The following is a 14,421-nucleotide window of genomic DNA, read 5'->3' as shown; positions in this document are numbered from 1 at the left end:
GCGCACACACACACACACACCCCGAGTTCAGCCACATATCACATCCCAACCAGATACACACACACACCACACCCCAACCAGTTACACACACACACACCACACCCCAACCAGCTACACACACACACACCACACCCCAACCAGCTACACACACACACTGAGCTCACCCACACATCACACCCCAACCAGCTACATATACCACCCCCACCCCCACACCCCCTCTGGGAACTCCCAGAGTTGGCCTCTTCTGACCCACCCTCTGGTCCTCCACATCTCAGTCTCCTGACTGGAGAGCACAGCCTGCTCCTGCCTGCCTGCTCCTTGGAACTAACCCTGCTCTAGCCTCCCAACACTCTGCCAGGAACCTTCCCGCTCCCATCGCTCCCCTACATACAGCTCCTTGCACAACCCTGCCCCTCCACATATTAGGGTGGAGGGAACAATCCTCAAGGCACACATGTACACCTCACACAAGCTTAACACTTGGTAAGTTCCATCCTTCGCCGGCTCTCATGCCACAGAAAACCCAAGATCTCAGCAAGAGACACCATAATCTCAATCTGACTTGTAATTCTAGTCAATTTAGCAATGGGTCATCAACACAGCAAATCTGAACTTCTTACACAATGAGGTGGCTGGTTGGTTTGCAACTAAAGAAACCATTCTCCAGGGAAGGTAGAGGAAGAGCTTGTTCCAGGCTGCAGGAAATATTATGGAGCCTGCAGATGGAGCTCAATTGATCACCTGCTAACCTGCGCCAAGACTTAACAGCTCAGAGCCAAGGTCTATTCGTCTGTCAAATGGGAAGTGCAAATGGAACCAGAATAGCCATTGCAACAGAAGGTATATGGGCCTTTAAGCAAACCTAGATCTGAATACTGTCACTTAATAAGTAATACTGAGTTGAACTCCCTGAGGTAGTAAAATGGTGATAACACCCAACCTCTGAAGGTTGTTGCAAAAATTGAGTGAAGTGATCATCACAATACCAGACACACAGGGTATGTCCAATAATTAACAATGCCTATTAAGACTTGGTGATTTATATACTGCCAAACACGGTGCTGAGCACCTTGTATGCCTTTATCTGGTCATACTTGATTTGTCTACCCCTCAAGATTTTTATAAACATGTTTTTATACAAAAAACATGAGTACAAGAAAACTCCTACAAGGGTATATATAAAAATGCTTATTAGCAGAAAAATGGTTATCTCTTGGTGTTAGAAATAAGTTTTCTTTTTGCTTACCGGCTTTTTCCAAATTTTTCCACAAACATCACTTTCTGAGGTATATTTGATTTGGTTTTTCTTTTTAAAGCTGAAATCCATTAAAACACAATGAAATCAAGATGCTGCTCACAGATAACAACCCCCTACATGAGCCATTTCTTCTGGTGGTAAGAGCTATTAAAAGCTGTGCCTTCCCTGAGGGAGCTGGCATGTGCTTATTTTAATAAGAATTAGCTGACTTAGCCCCTTCTTCACTTTGCCACCGGGGAGTACAGAGCCAAATTTTAGTTCAATCATTCAATTAGGTTCTTATTCTCTGCAGGTTTCTATTTTAATTCCCCACAGTCTTGACTTCCTATTCTAATTTATAGGTCATATCATAATTTTTTATTTCTTATATTTTTAATATATAAAAATTATATATTTTACTATTTTTCCTCAATGTTTATCATAAATCTGTGGCCTACAAATCTTGCAGAATGAGGCCAGGTACACATAGACATAAACAAGCAATGACTCAACATGTTATCAGAGTGCCACTGTCCATGCATTTCACGCCACAAACCATCGAGTTCTTGCTTATGACATTAAATGACAGGATTACAACCTTTAAATCCTATCTGAAACTTTTTTTAAATACAGTACTACAACACCTCCCTATAATGACATAAGAAAATAATAAGGATAATATTACCATAATTTTTAAAGTCCTAGAAGTCCCATAATTAAAAAGTCAGTTTTATTAAATGTTCAATTCCCAAAATTATTAATATGTACTTTTTTTATTATAAAAAATCTCCAACTCCATCTCACCCTTCCTCACCTACCCCTCCAAACTACGTACTGTCCAAGCAGAACCAAGCCCAACAAATCCCACCACACGCCCAACAGCAGGAAGACAGGAAGTCCCCAGAGGACAAGGTATGCTGGTGTCGGCACTGCAAGGGACAGGGAATAAGAGCCAAATCAAACACAAAAGAAACCGGAATGGGCAGCCTAACAAAACACTGATACAATTTATACCAATTCATAAATACTTTAGGCGCCCACCAACCCCAAGAGAACAGACCAAACTAACTATACAACTGAAGCCGCTGCCATATGCTGGGTCCTCCTATCAGGAATCATTGGGAAGCCCAAACAGCTTCACAGTTCCAGCTTCCCGACTGCTGTCATATTTGCCATCTTTGTCATCACAGGCAAACGCCAGCAGAGGCCTTTTGGGGTGCCAAGCCACGGTGAAGGTCGGGGACTCACATTGAACCTCCCACAGCTTGTCTCCTATAAAAATCAATATAGGGATATCAATCAGTATGTTAACAGTAGACCACACTCATTAAGTACTTACCTATGTTAACTCATTTAATCTGCATAATAGTCCTATAGGATACGAACAATTCTACCCCGTTTTACAGAGAACACTGAGGTACAGAGGGGTCACAAGGCAGTCGGGTGGCAGAGCAGGATCTGAACCTAACAGCCCATGCTCTGAGCCCTAGCCTACACTTCCTAAAAAAACTGCAATGTCAGCTCTTTGTTGAGCACTTCTTATGAATCAGATGCATTATACTTATCCTCATAAAGTATGACAACGCTATCCATCAACGCAAGTAATGGTTTTAAACCCCATTTTATAAAGAAATGGGTAACTGAACAGTTAAGTCACACCTCAAAGAAGCAGCAGGGGAAAAAAAAAGGCAGAAAAAGAACAGAGTCAGCACAGAAAGTCAGTCTGTCCGAAGCCACAGATCTTTCTACTCAATCACACTTGCCTTGCAAATAAAATTCTTTTTTCAAAATTTTTATCCTGCCTGCTTGTTGAAATTAAACATGGTTTTCTCAAAGCCACTTTTTTTTTAACCTGGATTAATGTAGTAAAGTGTTCATAGTGTGGTGTTGATTTAAAAATGCAGGATACACAGAATTATACACTTTAAATTGGTCATTTAGATGGTATGTGAATTTTTTGATAAAGCTGTTTATATATATATTGTTTCTACATACACACACATACTTTCTTTGAAGTTTTCTATATAGTTTGAATTCTTTTACTAAAGTATCATGCATTTCCAAAAATAATAAAGTTACATTAAAAATAAACCTGAAGAAATACTTTTACAGAATGAATACTTGCCTCTCATTTTTCTATTTTCAAGTTCTGTCTTGTTGCTTTTTAAAACAAATCACATGTGCTTTGATAATTTCTTAAATTGTAAAATATATAAATCAACATACAGGCAAAAGACAAAAAGAAATATACCATATTGCTAAAAGAGGCTGTATTTAAATGGTGAGATCACTCATCCATCCATCCATCCATTCTTCCTTTCTGTATTTTAAAAATTTTGGAAAAAAATTATTATAATGGAAAAATTAAAAGTAAATAAAAAGCAAACTGTTTTCTTTAATCACTTTCTTTCAGACCTGCCCCTCTTTCCTAAATCTTTGCTCCCTCATTACCTGATAACAGTCATAATAAACACACTTGCCTTAAGGAGGCAAATGCATTTTTGCTAATACTAGCAAAGTAGTAAGGAACAGAGATGAAAACACGTGATAGGAGTTCTCATGGCCAAGGATGAATGACAGAGGAGTCTCGTTAAGATAGTGAGGGTTTGGTTACCTGTCTCTACTTCAGCAATGTCAATGAAGTGATCTTCTGATGCTGATGCCAGCATTTTCCCATCATGGCTAAAACTGAGGGTCCTCACAGGCCAATCCAGCCTATAGCAGAGAAGACCAGACAGAGGAGACATTAGAATAATCCAAAGAGGAGGGCTCAACTTCACTCAAAATGAAATAAAACTAACTTATCCAACAAGCAAAGTGCTGGCAGAGTTGCTTACCTGGAAAAGCATCGAACACACACTAACTCATCTACATCCCAAAGGCTGACCAAAGCATCTGCACTTCCTGTTGCAAAGTACTTCCCCATGGGGTCAAACTTGATACAGATACAGTTGGAAGGATGGGCGTTGATGGACTGCACAGGCTTCAGCTCTGGGTAGCTGAAAAACAAAACAGACATCAATCAAACTGAGGGAAATGACCCTGGTACTAAGATAGAAATAGGAGACGCTGAAGAAGAAAACCAAAGACAACAGAATAAGTATCAAAGACTGTAAATCAAGGCTTTCCTGAAATAAAAAGATTTCAAAAATATACTGAAACAACACACTATATACTTAAGAATATGAACCCAGACTAACACAAAGACATTTTGTTGTTGTTCAGTAGCAAAGCAGTGTCCAACTCTTTGCGACCCCATGGACTGCAGCACACCAGGCTTCCCTGTCCTTCACTATCTCCTGGAATTTGCTTAAACTCATGTCCACTGAGTTGGTGATGCCATCCAACCATCTTATCCTCTGTTGTCTCCTTCTCCTCCTGCCCTCAATCTTCCCCAGCATCAGGGCATTTTCCATCAGGTGGCCAAAGTACTGGAGCTTCAGCTTCAGCATCAGTCCTTCCAAATATTCAGGGTTGATTTCCTTTTGACTAGTTTGACCTCTTTGCTGTCCAAGAGTCTCCTCCAGCACCACAGTTCAAAAGAATCAATTCTTCAGCCCTCAGCCTTCTTTATGGTCCAACTCACCCATCCATACATGACTGCTGGAAAAACCATAGCTTTGACTATATGGATCTTTGTTGGTAAAGTGATATCTCTGCTTTTTAACATGCTGTCTTGGTTTGTCATAGCTTTTCTTCCAAGGAGCAAGCGTCTTCTAATTTCATCGCTGCGGTCACCATCCACAGTGATTTGAGAGTCCGAGAAAAGAAAATCTGTCACTGTTTCCATTTTTCTCCATCTATTTGCCATGAAGTGATGGGAAGGATACCATAATCTTAGATTTTTGAATGCTGAGTTTTAAGCCAGCTTTTTTTCTCCTCTTTTACCTTCATCAAGAGGCTCTTTGGTTCCTCTTCACTCTCTGCCATTAGGATGGTATCATCTGCAAACCTAAGGCTGTTGATATTTCTCCCAGCAATCTTTTTTTTTTAACTTTACAATATTGTATTGGTTTTGCCATATATCAAAATGAATCTGCCACAGGTATACATGTGTTCCCCATCCTGAACCCTCCTCCCTCCTCCCTCCCCATACCATCCCTCTGGGTCGTCCCAGTGCACCAGCCCCAAGCATCCAGTATCGTGCATCGAACCTGGACTGGTGACTCGTTTCATATATGATATTATACATCTCCCAGCAATCTTGATTCCAGCTTGTGATTCATCCAGCACAGCATTTCACATGATGTACTAAGCATATAAAATAAACAAGCAGGGTGACAATATATAGCCCTGATATACTCCTTTTCCAATTTTGAGCCACTCCTTTGTTCCATGTCCGGTTCTAACTGTTGCTTCTTGACCTGCATACAGGTTCTCAGGAGTCAGGTAAGTTCAGTTCAGTCACTCAGTCGTGTCCAACTCTTTGCGACCCCAGGGACTGCAGCACACAGGCCTGTCTATCACCAAGTCCCGGAGCTTGCTCAAACTCATGTCCATTGAGTCAGTGATGCCAAGCAACCATCTCATCCTCTGTCATCCCCTTCCCCTCCTGCCTTCAATCTTTCCCAGCATCAGGGTCTTTTCCAATGAGTCCATTCTTTGCATGAGGCAGCCAAAGTATTGGAGTTTCCGCTTCAGCATCAGTCCTTCCAATGAATATTCAGGACTGATTTTCTTTAGGATTGACTGGTTTGATTGCCCTGCAGTCCAAGGGACTCTCAAGAGTCTTCTCCAACATCACAGTTCAAAAGCATCAACTCTTTGGCACTCAGCTTTCTTTATAGTCCACCTCTCACATCCATACTTGACTACTGGAAAAACCATAGCTTTGACTACACGGAGGCAGGTAAGGTGTTCTGGTATTCCCATCTCTTTAAGAATTTTCCAGTTTGTTGTGATCCACACAGTCAAAAGCTTTGGCACAGTCAATGAAGCAGTAGTAGATGTTTTTCTGGAATTCTCTTGCTTTTCCTATTAATTCAACAGATGATGGCAATTTTATCTCTGGTTCTTCTGCTTTTCCTATATTCAGCTCATATATCAGAAAGTTCTCGGTTCACATACTGTTGAAGCCTAGCTTGAAGGATTTTGAGCATGACCTTGCTGGCATGTGAAATGAATGCAACTGTGTGGTAGTTTTAAACATTCTTTGGTATTGCCCTTCTTTGGGACTGAAATGAAAACTGACCTTCTCCAGTCCTGTATGGCAACCCACTCCAGTACTCTTGCCTGGAAACTCCCATGGACGGAGGAGCCTGGAAGGCTGCAGTCCATGGGGTCGCTAAGGTTCACACACAACTGAGCGACTTCATTTTCACTTTTCACTTTCATGCACTGGAGAAGGAAATGGCAACCCACTCCAGTGTTCTTGCCTGGAGAATCCCAGGGATGGCAGAGCCTGGTGGGCTGCAGTCTATGGAGTCGCACAGAGTCAGACATGACTGGAGCGACACAGCAGCAGCAGCAGCAGCCACTGCTGAGTTTTCCAAATTTGCTGATATATTGAGTGCAGTACTTTAACAGCATCATCTTTTAGGATTTGAAATAGTTCAGCTGGAATTCCATCATCTACACTAGCTTTGTTCATTGTAATGCTTCCTAAGTCCTACCTGACTTCATGCTCTAGGATGTCTTACTCTAGGTGAGTGACCACATCATCATAGTTATCCAGGTCATTAAGGTCTTTTTTGTGCAGTTCTGTGTATTCTTGCCACTTCTTAATCTCTTCTGCTTCTGTTTAGTCCTTGCCATTTCTGTCCTTTATTGTGCCCATCTTTTCACGAAATTGTTTCTTTCGTATTTCCAATGTTCTTGAAGAGTCTCTAGTCTTTCCCATTCTATTATTTTCCTCTTTTTGTTTGCATGTTCACTTAAGAAGGCTTTCTAATCTCTCCTTGCACTCAGTTGGGTATCTTTCCCTTTCTCCTTTGCCTTTCATTTCTCTTCTTTTCTCAGCTATTTGGAAGTCCTCCTCGGACAACCATTTTGCTGTCTTGCATTTCTTTTTCTTTGAGATGGTTTTGGTCACTGCCTCCTGTACAATGTTATGAACCTCTGTCCATGGATTTTCAGGCACTCTGTTGCATCTAATCCCTTGAATCTATTTGTCACTTCCACTGTATAATCATAAGGGATTTGATTTAGGTCATACCTGAATGGCCTAGTGGTTTTCCCTACTTTCTTCAATTTAAGTTTGAATTTTGCAATAAGGAGCTGAAAATAATGGACTTTCAAAAAATTAGATTATTGGCAGACTTCTGACAGTAACACTTTATGTCAAAAGAAAATGGAGTAAAAAGATAAACAAGTAAGAAAATATGAATCAAAATTTTTATATCTAGCAAAGCTATCAATTATAAAGTGTTCAAAGAAGCAGCACAACATAAGTATCTCTTAAGTTTTATAAGTTAAGATAAGTATGAACTCAGGGAACATTGCTCCCCTTGAACACTTTTTGAGGAATCAGTATAGGAGAGTAAGCTGTGACAATCAGTGACTGAAGACTTATCAGCCCAAGGTTGGTGATGAACATTAAATACATATAGTTTCTTGTAGAAATTATATATGTTCAAAGTAATGTAATAACTGTAATCTGACAACATGTAGTAGTATTAACTTTTTTTTAATGGAGGAAGACATATTATAAAAGCAAAATTTACAATTTTAAGTAATCACACTGGTGGTGGTAGTACTATTGTTAAATATCTGTGTGTGTAACAGGGGCCCCATGGACTGTAGCCCGCCAGGCTCCTCTGTCCATGGGATTCTCCAGGCAAGAATACTGGAGCAGGTTGCCATTTCCTTCTCCAGGGGATCGTCCCGACCCAGGGATTGAACCCAGGTCTCCCGCATTGCAAGCAGATGCTTTAACCTCTGAGCCACCAGGGAAGCCCCGTAGGTAACCATGGGAAACTCAAATTCTATAATCCCCTGCATCTCTGAGAATCAGAATTCTTAGCTTGGAAGCAAAGCGATTTTAACTAGAAGTTATATGTATGAATTTACAAATTATTTTGTCTTTAAGTATATATATATATATATATATACTTCCTAGCTCTGTCTACTAGAAAGGTCTAGAAATCATCAACTCAACAATATGGACGTCCTGAGTTCTAATATTATTTTCTAGTGAAAGAATCCAGGGATTCTCTGGGAATATACTAATTAAAGATTTAAGGCAGGAAATACACAGGATGAACTTGGCATATCTTGTTATACCAGAGAGCAAGAAACTGAAGACTATGAGAATTATGTTAAAAAAATATGACTCAGGAACCAACTTGAAGAGAATTCTGTGTGCCAAAGATAAATTCAGCTTCAATAAGGATAATGATTATGACAGATTGAAACACATCTACTATGCTTAAATACACAGGTCCATAACAATCCTTCAAAAAAAAAAAAAAAAAAAAGCAGCAGATCATCTTTGGAATCGATAGAGAACTAATTCAGTACCTAATGACAAAGGGAAATTATCAAGCATATATCATGCCTTCTCTAAACTGGGTAACCAAACTGATAAGACAAAGTGACTCTTAAATAAGCAAGCAGTCAGAATCAGCAAAATCCAGACTGGGACAAGCTCCCCAGGTTAACAGCCTGTTTTTTAACAGTTAAGTTCTAAGTAAAACAAAAGGAAGGAAGAAGACTCCTCCACAGTTTAACTGACTTAAAAGGCATATCACACTTTTTTAAATGGGCAGAATTAGAGTATCCAGAAATTCACATTTGGTAGCAAAACTATAAAGAAATAAGATAAAAATCAAGACAGTGCTTTTCGAGGAGGGAGTTTTGATTAGGACAAAGCCCATGGAAACACTTCTGAGATGGCAAGCAAAGTAATATTTCTTGACTTGGTGGGATTACACAGGTGTTATGCATACAATAGTTCATTAAGCTACATACTTGCATTTTGTGGTTTTCTATATCTATTTTATTTTCTAATACAAAAGCTTAAAAAAAAACACTGCCTACAGAGTAAAATTCAAGTTACTAAGCATAGCATTCCAGAGCCAAATAATCTGGTACCAAATTACACTTCAACTTTATCTCCCTATTTCAGGACCTCTCTTCAGATACTTTTATCTACCACCACTCCCAGCAATTCTGATCTACTGACTACTTTCCAAATAAGTCATGTTCAGTCATACTTGTTTTGTCCATTGAGCAGTTCCCTTTTGCTGATTCTTAAAAGTCTATTAATCTTTCAAGGTCAAGCTCAGAAACTGCCTCCTTCAACTCCCAAGTCCCACAGTCAATCCTTGGGATTCTACAGCAAACTCCCAATCTCTCTAACACAGAGCCTACCACACTCTGCCTTGCAGTGTCCACCCAAGACAGCAGAAAGAACAGAATCAGATAGATCTCAACTTCAATTCCACAATTTCATTCATTTAGAGAATATTTACTAAGATCCTGACTGTGTGTAGCAGGTACTGGGCTAGGCACTAGGGATTCAACAGTAAACAAGTTAAATACAGATCCTAATTCACAGAATTTAGTAACTAGAAGACACAAAGAAATAAATATGCATTTATAATGTAGAATGAGAAATGCTTCCAACAGAAGTACATAATATAAGCTTCTAACCTTGGGGATGAAGAGGGCCTCCCCGGAGGGAAAGTGATATTTAAACTGAGACTTTGAAAGTACGAATTAGGTATACTTCAAGGTACATCCAGTTCAAGTACTCACTAGCTAACTAGTCACTTACCCTCTGAGATCCCTGATCTTCATCTGTGAAATGGGAAGCATACCATCATCAGCTCCCTAGGATTTCTCTCTGGACACAGTAAAATATAAGGTACCTAGCTAGAAGGTGCTCAAGAGAAGTTAGAATTCCTTATTACTACAGTCGATCTTTGAACAAAGTCAGGGGTCGATCTGACAGGGGTTGAACAAACACAATTAAAAATTCATGTATAACTTAACAATTGGTCCTCTGTATCCACGGTTCCTCTGTATCTGTGGCTTTGCATCCCATATTCAACCAATCTCAGATCATATGGTACTGTAGTATTTACTACTGAAAAAATCCACATGTAAGGGGACCTGGGTAGTTTAAATCCGTGTTGTTCAACAGTCAATTGTTTGTCCTTCTGGCTCCTTCAGGATAGACTCACATCTAATTCATCTCGGGATCCACTAGAGCACCCAGTGCAAAGACATGACAGTTCCCTAAACTTAGAACCCCCTCACCTGAGTATGTTGATACAACCGTTGCCATTTGTCAGGAAGAACATGTTATTGTCATTGTTCCAGGAGATTTCATTGACCTCAAACTTGAACTGCTCCTCCGCTTTGGAGCGGTGTGTCTTGGCGTCAATGAACGTCACCACATCATCCTTGTTGCCTACAGCGATGGTCTGCCCGTCAGGACTCCAGCAGATATTAATGTTCTCTCCTGGGAACCCAGATACGATCAGCAAGATACTGTTAGCCTACAACCCTCCAGAAGTTTATCTTGTTATCAAAGAAAGACTAGAGCTATTGCCCAGAGTTCATTCACTAAGGTCCTCATCAGTAGGACCAACCAGAAGTCCAGCACACTCATCTACACATTTCCCCCTTTAGTGCTCACATGTCTCTAAGGGACATTTTTCCTCCCCATTTTATAGACGAAAAACTGAAAGAGAGATGGGCCAAAATATCAAAGCTATGAAGTAACAGAGCCAAGATCTAAATGCATACTTAACACCAGAGCCTCTAATTCTCTCTTATACTTGCACTTCCCAAACTCGTCATTCACATGCCATTTTCACAATTTTTGAACTATCCATGTAATAGCTATACTTCTTCCTTTAAGACTTTTATTAAAACTGACCCCTCCAAATTTTTTAAATAGCTTCACTTTGGCAATAAATTCTATAAGCTAGTTCTTTTTTTCTAGTAGCCATTAAAATATACATACAATCAGTTTTTAATGTTCATCTAAATACTTAAATCACGTACATATCACCAGTTGTCTAGTTGGGGAAACCATACCATTCCACCTCCAGGTACAAGTCTTGCCAACAAAGTCCAGTAGCCCACAAATTTCATCAACTTTATTGATTCTAAGATGCATATTTTTTCACACTTTATTACTTGTAATGTATCTTAGAATGCACCAGGATGTATTTCAAAATTTTTGGTATATCATGATTATCTAATAAAACTTTATTTTCTTTCCTAATGAAACAAAATATTGATGCATCTTATAATCAATAACATCTTAGCCAACATAACTTAATAAATGGCCTCAAGGTTTATAAGGCAATATCTGGGGAAGAACAGTCTATAAATGTACTACACAACTTCCAGGTCATTTTCTCCCCAACTGTCAGTCATTTATTCTAAAGTCATTCTAGCCTATCAGCAGTTTCCTAAATTCTCCACTCCTTGGTACATGCTGTTCCCTGCTAGAGCTGCCTACCCACTACAAGATGACCACTAAATCTATATGGCTATCTTAAAGGTTTGCTCAAATTCTGTGAAGCCTTCCCTATCTTCTCCAGGCATACTTAAGTGTTTCCATTCTCAGTATCCACCTTGTAGACCTATCCATTACAAGATGACCATGTTATATTATGTTAGTTTTTTCAATACATATGTCTCTCCCTGCACTAAACTCTCAGGTCCTTATTCAGCTCAGGATGTCCCATACCAACAGGGCCAGGCACACAGAAGATATTTAAAATGAATGACTATCAGTAGCTCATCTTCCCACTGCCCTCTGAACAGTTACCTTTAGTGTTCACAGTGGCAATGCATTTCGTAGTCCTCACATCCCAGATGCGAATGGTTTTGTCTCCAGACGCAGTGACAAAGAGATCAGGGTTACTTGGATGCCAACAGAGCTGGTCCACGCTATCCCCATGTCCCCTATAATTGTTTTCTTTGACCTGAAAGAACAAAATCCAGATACCACTTCACCCATATGTACCTGCCTACCCATGTAGCTTCTTAAGCTTATTCAAAACGAGGTATCTGGCTACCAACATAAAAGTTCGGATGAGTAAAGAGTCCAGTCCTTCTAAGTCACTTCCCCTAAACCCTTCCCAATACCCTACCCTCCCTTCCTCCCCAGTCAGTGTGAACAGTTCTGAGGACGGGGTCCACACCAATGCCCTTACTCTTTATCCCTCCCTGGCCTTCCTCCTTTCTGGTTTTCTACCCTTACTCTTCCACCAACCCGCTTACTCAATTCCACGGGGGCCCTGTAATTTTCAGAATGACTCTCCTCATCATCACAGGAGCCCACCACCACTGTCCCAGCCGCTCCTCACCACCACACGAGTCTCCCCGCCATCCTCTCCACCGGCCTTTACTCTCCACACTCACCTTCAACCCACCCCGCTCATCTTCACGCCTCCTTACTATTACACTCCCTATACACCGTCCCCCCACCCCAACCACCTCCTCTCCACCACCCCCATCTTCACCTCTCATCAGTCCGTTCCCCCCGCCTCACCCCCCACACTTCTCTTTCGCGCATTATACATGCCGCTCACCTCCACACCCCTCCTTTCTCCACCCTTCTCCTCACCCCCACTCTCCTCACGCCATTCTTCAACCTCGCCTTACCACACCCCCTCTCTCCCTAGCCTGGGCCGGGTCCCAGCGGCTCACCAACCGGTCCTTCTCCAGCAAGAAGACGCTGGCCGTCTTGTCGAAGGACCCCGAGGCCAGGCGACGTCCGTCGCAGCTCCAGGCCACGGAATGCACCTTGGCGCTGTGCGCCGGGAACTCGCGCGTCTTACTGTGGCCGCGGAACAGCTCCTGCATCCCGAGCACGTAGCGCGTCGGGCCGCTTGACACTGAGCACCAGGGAGCCATCGAGCCGGGACCGCTCTGGCCCAGCGATGAGGGTCCCATGGACGCCTGGGGAATCGCCATACCGAATTCCCGGACGCCGGCTCGGTAATATTCTTCTCAGCGGCAATCAGCCCTGCCGCCGCCGCCGCACGCATGCGCGGCAGAGACCACCCGCGCTTCCGCGCACCCACACTGTGGCCCACTCCCGGAAGAGACTACAAGTCCCAGCATGCAGCGCGCTCCCGCCTTTCCCTTTCCCAGTGGTCGCGGTTCAGCTTGGAATTTACTTCACTATTAACCATTAGGAGGTTTTTAGGGTCCTTATTTTCTCCTTACCTATTGTTTGGTAGATATATTTGTATACCTGTTTAATCGAAGAAATAACGCAATTCTTCTAAACCTCAGTTCGCTGTCAGTTAAAAACACCTTTTTTTCTGGGTTACTCCCACCTTTCAGCCCACTCACTTGGAGCCGAAGGCTCTCTACTTCCTACTGCAGGAGGAGCTGGTGAACTTCCCTGGGGAAATATACTAGAGGTTTGAGTTTTCCCTGGTGGCTCAATTGGTAAAGAATCCGCCTGCTAATGCGGGAGACCTGGGTTCGATTCCTGGGTTGGGAAAATCTCCTGGAGGAGGAACCGGCTACCCACTCCACTATTCTGGCCTGGAGAATTCCGTGGACCGTATAGTCCATGGGATACTACTGAGTGACTCTCGTTTTCACTTCTTTGGGGCGGCGGGGAGGCGAAAAGGAGAGGAGGCTAAAGCAAGGGTGAGAGCTGCCGAAGGCTGTTCGGACGATTTTCAGATATATTCCTTGTGTTTAGAAGGCTGTTCTATATGCGCATTATTATATATGCAAAAATACATGATTTTCAGACAAATTCCTTGTGTTTAGAAGGCTGTTCTATATGCGCATTATTATATATGCAAAAAATACATAAAATACCCAGTTCATTTCAGTTCAGTTGCTCAGTCGTGTCCGACTCTTTGCGACTCCATGAATCGCAGCACGCCAGGCCTCCCTGTCCATCACCAACTCCCGGAGTTCACTCAGACTCACGTCCATCGAGTCAGTGATGCCATCCAGCCATCTCATCCTCTGTCATCCCCTTGTCCTCCTGCCCCCAATCCCTCCCAGCATCAGAGTCTTTTCCAGTGAGTCAACTCTTCTCATGAGCTGGCCAAAGTACTGGAGTTTCAGCTTTAGCATCATTCCTTCCAAAGAAATCCCAGGGCTGATCTTCAAAATGGACTGGTTGGATCTCCTTGCAGTCCAAGGGACTTTCAAGAGTCTTCTTCAACACCACAGTTCAAAAGCATCAATTCTTCAGCGCTCAGCTTTCTTCACAGTCCAACTCTCACATCCATACATGACCACTGGAA

At 41.9% G+C, this 14,421-nt stretch overlaps 1 protein-coding gene across 1 annotated transcript; it reads right to left on the bottom strand.

Annotated features, from left to right (window-relative positions):
* Positions 1 to 1,945: 1,945 nt before the first annotated feature.
* THOC3 (THO complex subunit 3) lies at positions 1,946 to 13,180 on the bottom strand. Its single transcript, NM_001046300.2, has 6 exons — positions 12,851 to 13,180; positions 11,967 to 12,123; positions 10,439 to 10,643; positions 4,075 to 4,236; positions 3,852 to 3,952; positions 1,946 to 2,509 (listed from the first exon to the last, which is right to left on the bottom strand). Exons 1-6 carry the CDS (start codon positions 13,115 to 13,117, stop codon positions 2,346 to 2,348), a joined length of 1,056 nt encoding a protein of 351 aa, NP_001039765.1. The 5' UTR covers positions 13,118 to 13,180; the 3' UTR covers positions 1,946 to 2,345.
* Between the last annotated feature and the right edge of the window lie 1,241 nt (positions 13,181 to 14,421).

Source organism: Bos taurus, chromosome 10 (genome assembly GCF_002263795.3).
Source record: "Bos taurus isolate L1 Dominette 01449 registration number 42190680 breed Hereford chromosome 10, ARS-UCD2.0, whole genome shotgun sequence".
Classification (NCBI taxonomy): Eukaryota; Metazoa; Chordata; class Mammalia; order Artiodactyla; family Bovidae; genus Bos; species Bos taurus.
This window is presented reverse-complemented; position numbering and strand designations above follow the sequence as displayed.